We start from the raw sequence: 16,935 nt of genomic DNA, 5'->3' as shown, positions 1-16,935 counted from the left end.
TTAATGTGTGCATTTGGTAGACTATTCCAAAATTAGACTTTGCAGAAAATCCTAAGAAATTTTGGTCTTATGTCAAAGCGGTAGGTGGATCAAAACAAAATGTCCAGACACTCTGTCACCAAAATGGTACTGAAAAAGAGGATGACAGACTAAAGGCCAAAATACCAAATGTCTTTTTCCAAAGCTGTTTCATAGAGGAAGACTGCACTGTAGTTCCTTATCTAGATACTCACAAAAGTAAAGTGAAAAATAATGTTAGTGTATTTCATCAAAATATTGGGGGATCGAAGAATAAAATTGATGAGCTTCTGCTTTGTTTAGAAGATTGTCACTGATATGCAAAAGGTTAGCATCAATGGGTACAAATTAGCTGCACATGTAAGTAGAGATAATATGATGAGAGGAGGAGTTGCCATATATGTCAAAAGCTTCCACAGTGTAAAAAATTTAGAAACTAAAAAAATTGTGTGTAGAGCAACATCTGGAAGCATGTGCCACTGAACTTAAACTAAATGATGGCACTTTCATAATTGTAACAGTGTATAGGTCCCCCTCAGGGAATTTCCAGCTATTTCTAGAAAACGTGGATGTTTTTTGTGCTATCTGTCAGACAGGGGAAGCAAATTGTCATTTGTAGGGGTTTCAATGTTGATTCCCTGAAAGAGTGTAATAGAAAGAATGACCATGTAGTATTACTCAGTTTTTTCAATTTGAGCTCTGTCATTGATTTTCCTACTCGGATAACAAAGAACAGCAGTACATTGATAGATAACTTTTTTATAGACCAAGATAAGTTTAAGGACATAAATGCTTATCTTGTTGAGAATGGTCTTTCAGATCATGGTGCACAGCTACTTACAGTACACGACATAGCTCCATGCAGTATATCAAATCAGACTTTCAAAGCAGTGCATTCAATTAACAATATAAATATTGTAAACTTTAGGGAAAGCCTAAAGCAGCTAGACTGGGATGAAGTGTATAAGGAACCCAATGCAAACTTGAAATATAACTAATTCACGATACATTTTTAAGGGTATTTGAAAATTGTTTTCACAAGAAAATAGTTAAACATAATTCCAAGAAAACATATAAAAAAATCTTGGCTAACTAAAGGAATAAGAATATCTTGCAACCGTAAAAGAGAACTGTATCTAACAGCAAGAGGGAGTACTGACCCCGAAATTGTTCAATATTATAAAAACTATTGTGTGGTACTAAGAAAAGTTATTAAAAAGTCCAGAAGCATGTGTTTCATGTCTGAGATCAGTAACTCTGATAATAAAATTAAAGCAATTTGGAATATTATTGAAAGGGAAACAGGGCAACCAAGAGCACAGGAAGACTTTACTGCCATAAAACTGAATGACAAGTGTACTAACGAACAACCAGAAATTGAAAATATTTTCAATGATCATTTTTTAAATGTTGTGGAGAAAATAGGATCTAGATCTTCACTAGAAGAGGCAAGGCTACTAATAGAAGAGGCCATACCTGTGCAGTTTGAAACAACTGTAATTCCACCAATCTCTCCCTCTGAAATCAGTAAAATAATAAAGTCACTGCAAAGTAAAAGCTCTTACAGAATTGATGGCATTTCCAGCAAGGTACTTAATGCTTGTTCCCCACCGGTAAGTAGGATTCTCAGCCACGTATGTAATAGCTCTTTGGAGCAGGGTATTTTCCCCGATAGACTGAAATATGCCATTGTAAAACCATTGCATAAAAAGGGGGATATGTCGGATGTCGACAACTACCGCCCATCTCTCTTCTGACAACTCTATCAAAAATTTTTGAGAAAGTAATGTATTCAAGAGTAGCCTCCAATATTTGTAAAAATAAAGTACTAACAAAATGTCAGTTTGGTTTTCAGAAAGGCTTTTCAACAAAAATGCTATATACGCTTTCACTGATCAAATATTAAATGCCCTGAATAACAGGACATCACCCATTGGTATTTTTTGTGATCTCTCAAAGGTGTTTGATTGTGTAAATCATGGAATTCTTTTAGATAACCTAAATCATTATGGTTTGAGGGGGGGAGTGTTCAAATGGTTTAATTCATACTTAACTGGAAGAATGCAGAAAGGTGAAATAAGTGGTTCATGTAATGTTAAAACAACAGCTGATTCCTCAAACTGGGGGGCTATCAAGTACAGGGTCCCACAGGGTTTGGTCTCAGGTCATTTACTGTTCTTGATACACATTAATGACTTACCATTCCACATTGATGAAGATGCAAAATTAGTTCTTTTTGCTGATGATACAAGTATAGTAATAACATCCAAAAACCAAGAACTAAGTGATGTAATTGTAAATGATGTCTTTCACAAAATTATTAAGTGGTTCTCAGCAAACAGACACTCTTTAAATTTTGATAAAACACAGTATATACAGTTCCGTACAGTAAATGACACAACTCCAGTAATAAATATAGACTTTGAACACAAGTCTGTAGCTAAGGTAGAATTTTCAAAATTTTTAGGTGTGTCCATAGATGAGAGGTTAAACTGGAATCAACACATTGATGGTCTGCTGAAACGTCTGACCTCAGCTACGTATGCTATTAGGGTTATTACAAATTTTGGTGATAAGAATCTCAGTAAATTAGCTTACTATGCCTACTTTCATTCACTGCTTTTGTGTGGCATCATATGCTGGGGTAATTCATCGTTGAGTAGAAAAGTATTCATTGCTCAAAAACGTGTAATCAGAATAATTGCTGGAGCCCACCCACGGTCATCCTGCAGACATCTATTTAAGGATCTAGGGATCCTCACAGTATATAAATTCACTTATGAAATTTGTTGTTAATAATCCAACCCAGTTCAAAAGTAATAGCAGTGTGCATAGCTATAACACCAGGAGAAAGGATTATCTTCACTATGCAGGGTTAAATCTGACTTTGGCACAGAAAGGGGTAAATTATGCTGCCACAAAAGTCTTTGGTCACCTACCAAACAGCATCAAAAGCCTGACAGACAGCCAACTAACATTTAAAAATAAATTAAAAGAATTTCGTCTACTCATCGGCAGAATTTTTAGATATAAATTAAGGGAAAAAAAACTTAAACATTAGTGTCATGCAATATTTTGTGTAATGTAATATCTTGTACAGACATCTTTTATTAACCTGACACTTTCCACATCATTACGAAGTGTTGTATTCATGATCTATGGAACAAGTATTAATCTAATCTAATCTAATCTAATCTGATTGTCGCACGGATGACAAAATGGTAGATATCGAAATAGATGACATAGGGATAGGAGAACAATTAAAATCTCTCGAAAGAGGAAAGGCCGCAGGAACTGATGGGATACCAGTTCGATTTTACACAGAGTACGAGAAGGAACTTGGCCCCCCTTCTTGCAGCGGTGTACCGTAGGTCTCTAGAAGAGCGTAGCATTCCAAAGGATTGGAAAAGGGCACTCATCACCTCTGTTTTCAAGAAGGGACGTCGAACAGATGTGCAGAACTATAGACCTATATCTCTAACGTCGATCAGTTGTAGAATTTTGGAACACATATTATGTTCGAGTATAACGACTTTTCTGGAGAATAGAAATCTACTCTGTAGGAATCACCACGGGTTTCGAAAAAGACGATTGTATGAAATCCAGCTCGCACTATTGAGTTCCGCAAGGCGTTTGATACAGTTACCCACAGTTGTTTAATGAACAAAGTAAGAGCATATGGACTATCAGACCAATTGTGTGATTGAATTGAAGAGTTCCTGGATAACAGAACGCAGCATGTAATTCTCAATGGAGAGAAGTCTTCCGCAGTAAGAGTGATTTCATGTGTGCCACAAAGGAGTGTTGCATGACTGTTGCTATTCACAATATTCATAAATGACCTTATGGATAACATCGGAAGTCCACTGAGGCTTTTTGTGGATGATGCTGTAGTATATCGAGAGGTTGTAACAATGGAAAATTGTACGGAAATGCAGGAGGATCTGCAACGAATTATGTTGCAGGGAATGGCAATAGAATCTCAATATAGACAAGTGTAATGGGCTGTGAATACATGGGAAGATTCCTTATCATTTATCTACAATATAGCAGGTCAGCAACTGGAAGCAGTTAATTCCATAAATTATCTGGGAGTAGGCCTTAGGAGTGATTTAAAATGGAATGATCATATAAAGTTGATCGTCGGTAAAGCAGATGCTAGACTGAGATTCATTGGAAGAATCCTAAGGAAATGCAATTCGAAAGCAAAGGAAGTAGGTTACAGTACACTTGTTCGCCCACTGCTTGAATATTGCTCACCAGTGTGGGATCCGTACTAGATAGAGTTGATAGAAGAGATAGAGAAGACTCCTCGGAGAGCAGCGCGCTTCGTCACAGGATCATTTAGTAACTGCGAAAGCATTACGGAGATGATAGATAAACTCCAGTGGAAGACTCTGCAGGAGAGACGCTCAGTAGCTCGGTACGGGCTTTTGTTGAAGTTTCGAGAACATACCTTCACCCAAGAGTCAAGCAGTATATTGCTCCCTCCTACGTATATCTCACGAAGAGACCATGAGGATAAAATCAGAGAGATTAGAGCCCATGCAGAGGAATAACGACAATCTTTCTTTCCACGAACAATACAAGACTGGAATAGAAGGGAGGACTGATAGAGGTACTAGAAGTACCATCTGCCACACACTGGCGGGTGGCTGGCGGACTATGGGCACAGTGAAAACATAAAAACTAACCAGTACACAAACAGCAACTGGGTATTGCTGTTGTGTGGCACAGTACTTGTCATATTTTCTATTTTGCTGTACCTCTTAATGTGTATCTTTAAGCTGAATCTCACTTTAGACAAACTTCCAAGAACTTTATTGGAATTACACGTTAAACACCAAGTGAGGCGTTGCAGTGGCTAACACACTGGACTCGCATATGGGAGGATGACGGTTCAATCCCGTGCCTGGCCACCCTGATTTAGGTTTTCCGTAAATTCCCTAAATCGCTCCAGGCAAATGCCAGGATGGTTCCTTTGAAAGGGCACGGCCTCCCTCCCTGTCCTTCTATAATCCGATGACCTCGCTGTCTGGTCTCCTCCCCCAAACAACCTAACTCACACTCGGCTCCCCCTCTCACTCTCTGCCTCACCTCCCCCTCCTCCTCTCCCTCTCCACCTCACATCCCTCCCCCTCTCCGCCACAACCCCTAACCCCTCTCCCTCTCTGCCTCAATCCACTCCCCCTGCACCACAACCTGCACCCACCCTCTGCCGCAACCCCCCAGCTCCTCTCCCTCTCCACCACAACCTCCTCCCCCTCTCCGCCTCAACCCTCCTCCACCACTCACTCTCCACATCCCCCCCTCCCGGGATAGGTGGCGTGGGATTGAACCACCGTCCTTCCGAATGCGAGTCTAGTGTTCTAGCCACTAGCAACTGCACCCCTCGCTCGGTGTAGGAGCGGGAGATTGGGGGGGGGGGGGGGGGGGGGGGAGCGAGAGCGAGATAAAGAGGAGAAAAGACTAGAGGGGGTAGAGGGGGGCGGTGACCGGAGGGGGGAAGGGGGGCAAGTGGGGACCTGAAACAGGGAACGGTGGGTGGAAAGGGTGGGAGAGGGGAGGTGGGAGAGAAGAGGGTGTAGAGGAGAAGAGGGTGTAGAGGAGAAGGGGGGAGGGGAGAAGGGGGGGAGGGGAGAAAGGGGGAGGGGAGAAGGGGGGAGGGGAGAAGGGGGGAGGGGAGAAAGGGGGAGGGGAGAAAGGGGGAGGGGAGAAGGGGGGAGAGGAGATGGGGGGAGAGGAGAAGGGGGGAGAGGAGAAGGGGGGAGAGCGAGAGAGGTAGAGGGGAGAGGGGGAGGTGAGGGAAACAGAGGGAGAGGGGGGAGGAGAGGGGAAAAAGAGGGAGAGAGGGCGAGGATAGGGAAAGAGAGTGAAGGGGAAAGAAAGGGAGGGGGAAAAGGGGGGCGAAAGAGAGGGAGGGGGGAAAGGGGGCGAAAGAGAGGGAGGGGGGAAAGGGGGCGAAAGAGAGGGAGGGGGGAAAGGGGGCGAAAGAGAGGGAGGGGGGAAAGGGGGAAGAGAGGGAGGGGGAGAGAGAAAGGGGGAGAGAGAAAGGGGGAGAGAGAAAGGGGGAGAGAGAAAGGGGGAGAGAGAAAGGGGGAGAGAGAAAGGGGGAGAGAGAAAGGGGGAGAGAGAAAGGGGGAGAGAGAAAGAGAGAGAAAGGGGGAGAGAGAGGGAGCGAGAAAGGGGGGAAAGAGAGGGAGCGAGAAAGGGGGGAAAGAGAGGGAGCGAGAAAGGGAGAAAGAAGGGGAGAGAGAAAGGGGAAAAGAGGTGGAAAGAGGGGAAAAGAGGTGGAAAGAGGGGGAAAAGAGGTGGAAAGAGGGGAAAAGAGGTGGAAAGAGGGGAAAAGAGGTGGAAAGAGGTGGAAAGAGGGGAAAAGAGGTGGAAAGAGGGGAAAAGAGAGGGAGAAAGAAAAGGGGAAAGAGGGGGGAAAGAAAGGGGGAAAGAGAGGGAGAAAAAGTGGGAAAGAGGGTTAAAGAGAGGGAGAAGGAAAGGGGGAAAGAGAGGGAGAAGGAAAGGGGGAAAGAGAGGGAGAAGGAAAGGGGGAAAGAGAGGGAGAAGGAAAGGGGGAAAGAGAGGGAGAAGGAAAGGGGGGAAAGAGAGGGAGAAGGAAAGGGGGAAAGAGAGGGAGAAGGAAAGGGGGAAAGAGAGGGAGAAGGAAAGGGGGAAAGGGAGGGAGAAGGAAAGGGGGAAAGGGAGGGAGAAGGAAAGGGGGGAAAGAGAGGGAGAAAGCAATGGGGAAACAGAGGGAGAAAGAAAGCGGGAGAAGAGGGGAAAAGAGAGGGAGAAGGAAAGGGGGAAAGAGGGAAAGAGGGGAAAAGAGAGAGAGAAAGAATGGGGGAAAGAGGGGAAAAGAGAGAGAGAAAGAATGGGGAAAATAGGGGAAAAGAGAGTGAGAAAGAATGGGGGGAAATAGGGGAAAAGAGAGTGAGAAAGAATGGGGGAAATAGGGGAAAAGAGAGTGAGAAAGAATGGGGGAAATAGGGGAAAAGAGAGGGGAGAAAGAGAGGGAGAAAGAATGGGGGAAAGAGGGGAAAAGAGAGGGAGAAAGAAAGGGGAAAATATAGTTGTATCATATTGTCATTTTCAGTTTTTTAATAAGAATTTCAACATGTCTCTTGCAAGTGGGTATGTGGATGCATTTCTGTAATTCACAATTTGCACTGACGTTGCAGTTTTCCTTGTCTATGTTTGGTAGGCATTGGAGGGTAAATGCACTGGGCTTTGTCTATACCAGTTTTTTTCCCTTGTCTTCTAGTGTATGTTAAATGTCTTTCTGAGTGTTGCTCAACTTCACTTGAAATGTGTTAGTTAGATCCGATTTTAGTTTTGTGTTTGTTTTTACTGATGGCCTTGCATCTGACTGATGTATTGCTTTTTATCCATGAGATCCACTGCATTTTCTTAATCTGCTCATGTGATGATGGTGTTGTGTTCCTGAAGTTTCTTTTAAAGTTTTCTCAGTGGTATGGAATCTGCATTGTTTTGGTTTACTGTGTTTTCTTTCACTTGTGTTATTGTTATTGATTTCATTATCAACTAGCTCTCTCTTCAGGCCCAACTTCACCTAACTTGTGTGTGTGAGAGCGTGTGTGTGTGTGTGTGTGTGTGTGTGTGTGTGTGTGTGTGTGTGAGAGAGAGAGAGAGAGAGAGAGAGAGAGAGAGAGAGAGAGAGAGAGAGAGAGAGAGAGCAAGCCTTCAGACTCAGTTATAAGGTTTCCCATGTATTTGTCATTTATTTGCATGCTGGTGATGTGTTTCAGATGTTGTTCAATCAGTTTTATTGCTTTTCTATGCAAAACAGTGTCAGTGAGGTTGATTAGCCTCGGACAGAAGTGATTTTATCGTTATACTGGATGTAATTTGTGGCTGTGTTAGGTGTTTGTTTAGTTTTTAAATTTGCAAACTTTCTTCAGTGAGTTCTTTTTTTAAATTTTTTTCTATATATGTACAATTTTCAACTTGCTATCAGAATAGAAACAGTAGTATTATTCCAAACTTTCATAACATTATGATGTGCTTTATGTACTTCCTCATTTATTGCTTGCGTTTTGGCATAAATAGACTTGATTTCATTGTTTAGCCAAATTTCTTTTTCTATTTATTTCATCTTTTGTGCGCTGGCTAAATTGTTTTTAACCTGTACATAAATATATTAAGGTATAACATTAATTGATCTGTAAATGATGTTAACTTTGTAAGCTGGTCAGTTTTATGTAGGTTGAGATGATATATCCTTTTAAACTTTATGTACAGGCCATTTGGAAATGCCTGACAAGGCATCCATAATTTGTTTGTTTGCATGACCGTCTGTCACAGCTGTTAAAATTAGAATCAAGTAGCTCAAAAAATTCGGCTAAACAATATAATCAAGTCTCATGACACAATAAAAGTGCAGTTAAAAAGTTTAAAACATGGTCCACAGTGAATCCAAATATGTCAGACCAATGTCAAAGGTGATCAGTGTATTTTGTTCACAGGATGCTATTGGCTACAAAAATACCACAAACGGAAGTTGTATTACTGATTGCTTTCATCCCTCACATGCAACAAAAAAGTATAATCAACAGTGACCAGAAAGTAACTGACAATGTCTGATCCAGAAACATACTCTCAACTAACATCAAATTTGTTTACTTCTTTATTTTTTAGAGCAAAGAATACATGTAGTAGAGTAGGTGTTACCAACTTGTAGTTATAAGTACTGTAAGCAACACGTCACTTTGAGTATGAGTTACTGAAATCACATCAGAAACTATTTAATGAAAAGCCATCTGTAAACCTCTCCAGATTCATAACAACTGTTAATTTTCAGACAACTCTCAAAGGCAAAAATAATTTTTACACCTACAATAATGTTTGTCTAAGGTGACAAATTCTAGAGTGACAGAAGAAATACACAGCACAGGCTGAGACAGGTTGCATTGGTAGCCCCAGCCCAGGTAGGTGTCCAAACACAGGCTACTCAGCAGAGGTACACACATTAGGTGACAGTGATGCAGTGCTCAGCTCAACACATAGCAAACAAGTCTGCAACAGCCAAAGGGTTAATCTGACTTTGTGGAGATCCCAAACCCTCCTAGTACTCAATATTGCGTCGTACAAGTATTCTGCATGTGATCTCCTTTATAGATTATGTACACTTACCTACAAATATGCCAATAAGCTGAAATCACCCATTTGCTTCACCACAACTGACCTTACATGCTCACTCCATTTGACGCATTGCACCTAGGTACTGAATAGATGTGACTGCGTCAAACAGCACACCACTTATTCTGTACTCTAACACCACAAAACTGTTTTCGTTACATATTTGCATTAACTTATGTATGGCCAGAAGTGGCTCCAATAATTTTTTGCAGAATTTAAATTATCAGGAAGCACCTCAAATATTTTGACATGGATTTGACTAATGACAGTCAAGATTTTAGAGCTGTCAACACAGAGTGACGTTTTTGAAACACATGTGAGACACAAGGCTGTGCCTTTAAATGCCAATTAGCTCCATGTAGTACAGATCTGGAGGTATCACTTCTACAGATTACAGCTCTTATGGGTTTCTGCAAGCCTCAACAAGCTGAGCTAAAGAGAAATCATAGCAGTCTCAATGCGATTTCAATGTCCCACTTCATGTAACGAAAGGGACTCAACAGAGTCATTGAACCCTTACTGTCAAGACTCTGTATCTCCCTTATTATGATCTGATGTATCATTATTCAGTGTTTAACATCTCATAGTATTACAGGTAGTACTGTGTTTCTGGCATTGGTGATTTTTTCCATTGTAGTAACACAATGCTAAGTTTGTTAATGTCTCACTAGAGTGCACTTGAATGCGTCACCACATAACACAAGTTTCATGAATGATTAGATGAAATAAGGACACAAATGTGTCATTACTTTCAGCTAGTAACAAGTTCCTTGCTTGCTAAAGGTATTTTTTTGATAAAGCGTGTTATTTGCAAGTCTCTTTTCGTTTCTTGAGGTCAATTTTGACAATTTTCTCAATGTGTGTGTTAGAACTTCCAAAACCATGTATTTTGCGATACAATTGACGGGGGACAACAGAATCGCTAGGACTCACCAGCACTCAATTATTTGACCACACTGGTAACAGTTTCACAGCTTTCCTCAGCATGAACCCTAGTTTAGGAGCTACACAATCTCCATATTCTTGTTGCAAGACTGTTGTTCAAGTGGAGGGCTTCTGCCTATCTTTTGAAAGCCTGGGGGCAGAGCTTCCACTTGGTAAATTACTCTATGTCATCAGTGGGAATGTGTGGATCCCAAGAATACATAATGAGTCACTGTAAGTCTTCCTCATCTGTTTCCATAATTGCATGGTTTCAATCAAAAGGGAGGAAAATTAATATTTAAATGTACTAACAAGAATATACTTAATTTTTAAAGCACAACAATGATATTTCAATCTGAATATCACACTTACTCAATTTATATACCTGTATGAGAGAATAATGAGCAATAACTCTATACCTGATCGAACTTGGGGTACTGAGTCTGTGATGAGGTATTATTTGTATTTAAATAAAGATCAATTATAAAATGATTGTGCAATAACACCAAGCATTTTGTAATAAAATCACATACACTCTTGTACACTTTACTAATGCAAGCTGGGCCTCTCTAGTTGAATACTCATATTAAAGATGAGTAGTGTATGAAACTACATAACTTGCCTGTCTGTGTTAACCGAGACTGCAGATGTGGACGACAAGATATTCCTTTACTGTGTAAAATTGGTTTAGTTAAAACACTGGCGTTTTTCATTTCTGGTGGCTCCTCTGGTTCAATACAAACAACCTCCTTCACTAGTACCCTCATTACTGTAGCATCTGATTCCTGCAATGTTTTATTCCATGAAACTTTCATCACATTAACTCTCAAAAATAATTTATTTAAAAAATGGCATTTGACAAGCAAAAAGAAAATGGTTCATTTTAGCTATTACCATATGTGACACTGGTTTCCCACTTCCTCCAGGAGTTGTGGTTCCCGTTCCTGAACTAGTCATACCAGCCAATGCTGGTGATGAATTCTCTGGTAATTCTTCCGGTATCACCCTCCATGACTGAGAAGATGATTGTTGTGAGGCAGCTTTTTTACTAGAATCTGTTGGTACACCAGTTGCAAGGGCTAAAGCAGTCTCTACAGAAAAGATTTCACCTACTGTTGAAGGTTTCGCTAAAAACTTTTCTGGAACCATTGAAATGGGCTGATTTTTTTGTGCATCCACTGAAACATCTGGTCCATCTCCACTATCAGGTAACACAGCATCCACAGTTGAAGTTCCAACGAATGCATTCGATACAAGTGCTACCGAAGGTACCATCGAATTAGTTGTAGCTGTCCCAACTGCAGCAGTTACAGGCAACACACCAGACGGTAAGTTTTCTGAAAATGTATCTAATACCACAGGTAAACCATGTGGACTCGAGGTAGCTCGTTTTGTTGTTTCAATTTTATTTATTTCTGTGTCTATGAATTCACTCACAGGCACTGGTGCACTAATTGGCACAGGTTGTTTTGTTGCCAGGTCATTCAGAGCAGCTTGAACTCTTGATGAAATGGCAAGAGTTGAAGTCAATGATCCACTGGACAGTGGTGTTACCACTTGTGGTTTTGTGACCGACTGTGCACCAAGGTTCATAGATACACTTGAAGATTCCTCTGACGCGACAGGAACTGTATCTGTAGGTACACACCCACCAGCCTCCCCATCACTCCCAATAGGCAGACCAGTGCTAGCATTTTGATGAGAGCGTGATAATGATGTTACTGCTGAAATTACTGGCGCTTTACCCTTCTTTTGTGCTGAAAAAAGAAAATCATTATTTTACAAAATGTGGAAGTAATAAATAAAACATTACAGTGCAAAATAGAGATGAATTTCAGTACTAATAGCAGTACACATAAATGGTTACTGCCTGACAAGTTGCAAATAATTCCCCCAGTGAACACTTTTCTCTAGAATCAGTGGTTACTTTCCCTTATAATTTTTTGTATCACCATCCAGAATGGAGAATAAACGTGTAGGGTATGTCCTTTTTGAGAATTCCAAATTATGAGGCTGTCAATCTTCTGTTAGTATCTAACTTATTTTACAATTCCATTTATAAAAGAGAACCTAAACTGTGCTACTTAAAACAAGAAGCAAATGCACATGTCATGACGACATAATGAAAATTTGTTGAGATCAGGACTCATATCCAGTTTTCCTGCTTTACATGAGCAGACATCTTAACCATTTGGCTTCTTCATTGTCATAAGTTTCGTTCCTGTTACTTTTGAACAAACAATGATAGTTCTCCATTCTGGACATTATTTCATGTTATTGCACCTTCACCGATTTCCTGCGTATTACCTCCACTCATTTTATACGAGTGAAACGAATGCAGTTGTTATATCCCTTGTTGCATGGGAAGCCACAGTTCATCATATCCATTCCTCTTTAGATCCTATTACAGGTTCTGTGTGCACGCATGCATGAGAGAGAGAGAGAGAGAGAGAGAGAGAGAGAGAGAGAGAGAGAGAGAGAGAGAGAGATATTTTGTTCGTGTGCATATCAACTGCCTCCTACCTGAAACTGTTGATTGGTTGGAGGCTTTCACAGCAGTGTACTGAATGATTTACCATTTCTTTTTCCTACTTAAGTGGCCCCTTCTTCTCCTTTGTACTATGTTTATTTTGTGTAACTGTGAAAGAGCATTGTTGTACATCATCTCAGCTTTCTGAATTGTTCTATAAAGTGTGATTTTGAAGAGTTCATCGGTTATCACTCATCAAGTAATTCACACAGGTTCAACATTTGATTTTTAACATCCCTTTCCATATAAAACAATGTTTCACACACACATATTATGAAACAGTTCACTGCTGTATGTTTACTGTTAATATTTTTACGGCACTGAATTAAATAGATAGATTTACATACCAAGATCATTTGCAGGAGCTGAAGTAGAATTTTTATGGCTACCTGCTTTCTTTGGACCACCTATAAGAAAACAAACATTTTTGTGAGAATGTAATGCACGCTGGAACAGTGTTTTTAAAGTGAAATAGTCTTACTGAAGTCAATCTTAATTGTTAAAGAATATTTCACAACAAATTACATACAGCATCCCTGGACCAAGTCAGTTTCTAAATTTCCATCACAGAGAAGACTGACACCTATGCCATTATAAATTTATAGCACAACATAGTAATACAAGCTACTTGAATGTATAGTCTGTAGATGGATGAGAAAGAGTAGGTAGGTCAGTCAAGAAGAGAGACTGGGTGGGCCAAATGGGACAATTTTGTGAGTATTTTGTTATAAGGAACCTGTGGTCTTTGATGGTTTGTTTGGTGCACTTTCATTTTGTTTCATTAATTACTCCCAGTCATCTCTTTATCTTTATTGCATGGCAGATATTTACACGACACTGAAAATGTCAATGGCATGTGCTTTGAGTTTTGTTGGGAAACAAACCTGTTTCATTCACTCACAGTCCTTGCACTCAGTAGTACTCAGTTCTGTCTTTGGTTTGTTTCTCCTGGCAGTGCTAGTTGTATGCTGAGAGAGCGGTATGATGACTAGGGGGTGCAGGTGCAAGGAGGGGGCAGAGGGCATGAGAGGAAGGGGTGGGGTGGAGGGAGGCCAGAGGAAAAGGTAGGGTGGAGGGAGGCAAGAGAAAGGGCCGGAGTAGGGGGCGAGAGGAAGGGGTCGGTGGAGAGAGGCAAGAGGAAGGGGTCGGTGGAGGGAGGCGAGAGGAAGGGCCAAGATGTCGGTGGCAAGAGGAAAGATCATGGTGGGGAGTGGTGGGGGGAGGGAGGTAGGGGCGTGGTAGGGGGGGGGGGCGGGCGAGAGGAATGGGGTGGTAGGAGGGGGCGAGAGGAATGGGCGTGGGGGGGTGGGGGTGAGAGGAATGGGTGTGTGTGTGTGTGTGTGTGTGTGTGTGTGTGTGTGTGTGTGTGTGTGGCGGGGGGGAGAGGAATGGGTGAGTGTGTGTGGTTGGCCGAGAGGAATGGGTGTATGTGTGGAGGGGGGGGGGGGGCGGGCAAGAGGAATGGGTGTGTGTGTGTGGGGGGGGGGGGGGGGGGAGGAATGGGCGTGGAGGGGGCATGAGGAATGGGTGCAGGGGGGTGGGAGAGGAATGTGTGTGTGTGTGTGTGTGTGTGTGTGTGTGTGTGTGTGTGGAGGGGTGGGGGGCGAGAGGAAATTTTTTTGTTTGTTTGTTTGTTTTGGTTTTAGGGCGCAAAACTGCTATGGTCATTAGCGCCCGGTCCATGACTTAGGAAACAGTAAAAAACCGAAATTGAAAACCAGCAGCAATGGGAACAAAAGTCATAAAATTGGAGAAACTAAAAGCAGAAGGAAGGCTTAAAAATCCACAACAGAAAGGGGTTGGTTGTCCCCAAAAAAAGCTTCAAATGACTGACGTCATTTCACTGGCACTAATTAACTTGAGAACGCGGTCGGCTGAGCGCGTGTCATCTGCTAAAATCGACGATATATCAGGCGACAACTGTAGACGGGAGCGTAATGGATTAAAATAATGGCACTCAATTAAAAGGTGTCTTACCGTCCACAGCTGAGAACAGTGGGGACAGAGTGGGGGAGGATCGCTGCTTAAGAGATGACGAAGGCTAAAAAGACAGTGCCCTATCCGGAGTCTAGTTAAAATTACCTCCTCCCGACGACGCGTTCGGGAGGAAGAGGTCCAAGCACAAGGAAGAGCTTTCACGTCCCACAATTTATTATGGGTAAGTGTCGACCAATGCGTGTGCCATAAATGAACAACAAGTCGACATAAAATGCTCCGTAGATCGGCGAAGGGAATCGATTGAATAGCTGGCCGAGGAAGAGAGACTGCAGCCTTGGCTGCAATATCGGCCGCCTCATTTCCACAGATACCAACGTGTCCCGGGAGCCAGAGGAACGCCACCGAGACGCCCCCCAGGTGGAGCAAGTGCAGACAGTCCTGAATCCGGTGGACCAGAGGGTGCACAGGATAAAGAGCTTGGAGACTGAGGAGAGAGCTGAGAGAATCTGAGCAGATAACATACTGTATCCGCTGATGGCGGCGGATGTAGCGGACAGCCTGGAGAACAGCGTAAAGCTCCGCAGTATAAACCGAACACTGGTCGGGAAGCCGAAAGTGATTTCGGGTGTCGCCAACAATATAGGCACTCCCTACACCTAACGATGTTTTCGAGCTGTTGGTGTAAATAAATGTGGCGTCCGTCAGTTGTGCACATAGAGCAGCAAATGCCCGACGATAAACAAGTGAAGGGGTACCATCCTTGGGAAATCGACAAAGGTCACGGAGCAGGCAGATCCGGGGATGGAGCCAAGGCGGTGCTGTACCCCAACTTGTCAAGAAGGTTTTAGGAAAGCGGAAGGAAAGAGAATGGAGCAGTTGACGGAAGCGGACTCCCGGTGGTAGTAGGGAGGAGGGGCGGCCTGCATACCCTACATCAAAGGAGGCGTCGAAAAAAAGGTCATGGGCTGGATTAGCAGGCATGGAAGACAGATGGCTAGCATAACGACTCAGAAGGACTGCTCGCCGATTGGACAGCGGAGGTTCAGCAGTCTCAGCATAAAGGCTTTCCACAGGGCTGGTGTAAAAAGCTCCAGACACTAAACGTATTCCACGGTGGTGGATAGAGTCGAGACGCCGAAGAATAGACGGCCGAGCAGAGGAGTAGACTATGCTTCCATAGTCCAATTTCAAGTGCACTAAGGCCCGATAGAGGCGGAGAAGGACCACTCGGTCCGCTCCCCAGGAGGTACAATTCAGGACACGGAGGGTGTTAAGGGATCGCAGACAGCGAGCCGAAAGATAGGAAACGTGGGAGGACCAGCACAGTTTTCTGTCAAACATAAGACCCAAGAATTTAGCGACGTTGGAAAACGGAAGGTTGACAGGACCTAGATGTAAGGAAGAAACTATTTACGTCGCCAAAAATTAACAAAACGGTCTTACTGGGAGAAAAACGGAAGCCGGTTTCGATGCTCCAAGAGTGGAGGCAATCGAGACATCCTTGAAGCCGTTGTTCAAAAAGGCTGGTCCGTTGAGAGCTGTAGTAGATCACAAAATCGTCCACAAAGAGGGAGCCCGAGACATCAGGAAGGAGACAATCCATAATTGGATTGATGGCAATGGCAAACAGTACAACACTCAGCACGGAGCCCTGGGGTATCCCGTTTTCTTGGGAGAAAGTACGGGAGAGAGTAGTGTTCACCCGCACCCTAAATGTGCGCTCTGCCATAAATTCGCGAAGAAAAAGGGGCAGCCGACCTCGAAAGCCCCAAGAGAACAGTGTGTGGAGGATGCCTGTCCTCCAACAGGTATCGTATGCTCTCTCCAGATCAAAAAATATTGCTACCGTTTGGCGTTTCCGGAGATATAAGTGGAGAGAGCAACAAGATGGTCAACTGAAGAACGATGCTTTCGGAATCCGCATTGGGCAGGTGTTAAAAGACTGCGGACTCCAGCCACCAAGCTAAACGGCAATTCACCATACGCTCCAAAACCTTACATACACTATTCGTGAGAGAAATGGGGCGATAGCTAGAGGGGAGATGTTTGTCCTTTCCAGGTTTCGGAACAGGAACGACGATAGCTTCCCGCCATCGTCTGGGAAAAGTACTGTCGGTCCAAATTCGATTATAAAGGCGAAGGAGGTAACGCAGACTATGGGTTGATAAATGCAACAACATTTGGACGTGGACACCATCCGGTCCTGGGGCGGAAGAGCGAGAAGAAGAGAGTGCATGTTGGAGTTCCTGCATGGAGAAAACAGTATTGTAGCTTTCGCGATTTTGAGAGGAGAAAGCAAGAGGTCGCACTTCCGCTGCACGTTTCTTCGGGAGAAACGCTAGCGGGTAATTTGAAGAGCTCGAAATCTCAGC

The 16,935-nt window shown here is 42.9% G+C and overlaps 1 protein-coding gene across 2 annotated transcripts in view; it reads right to left on the bottom strand.

The window, feature by feature from the left end:
- The window catches only part of LOC124721476, a 454,829-nt gene that overhangs the window by 69,357 nt on the left and 368,537 nt on the right, over positions 1 to 16,935 (bottom strand). For both annotated transcript variants that reach the window (XM_047246471.1, XM_047246472.1), the window contains exons 12-14: positions 12,973 to 13,032; positions 10,990 to 11,852; positions 10,718 to 10,880 (exon numbers count right to left, since the gene is read on the bottom strand). In XM_047246471.1, coding sequence (XP_047102427.1) covers positions 10,718 to 10,880; positions 10,990 to 11,852; positions 12,973 to 13,032 — 1,086 coding nt within the window. The remainder of the gene's footprint in view (positions 1 to 10,717; positions 10,881 to 10,989; positions 11,853 to 12,972; positions 13,033 to 16,935) is intronic.

The sequence above is a fragment of the Schistocerca piceifrons genome, chromosome X, assembly GCF_021461385.2.
Source record: "Schistocerca piceifrons isolate TAMUIC-IGC-003096 chromosome X, iqSchPice1.1, whole genome shotgun sequence".
In the NCBI taxonomy this organism is placed as follows: Eukaryota; Metazoa; Arthropoda; class Insecta; order Orthoptera; family Acrididae; genus Schistocerca; species Schistocerca piceifrons.
The sequence above is the reverse complement of the archived record's forward strand: the minus strand, read 5'-3'. Positions and strand labels throughout refer to the sequence as shown.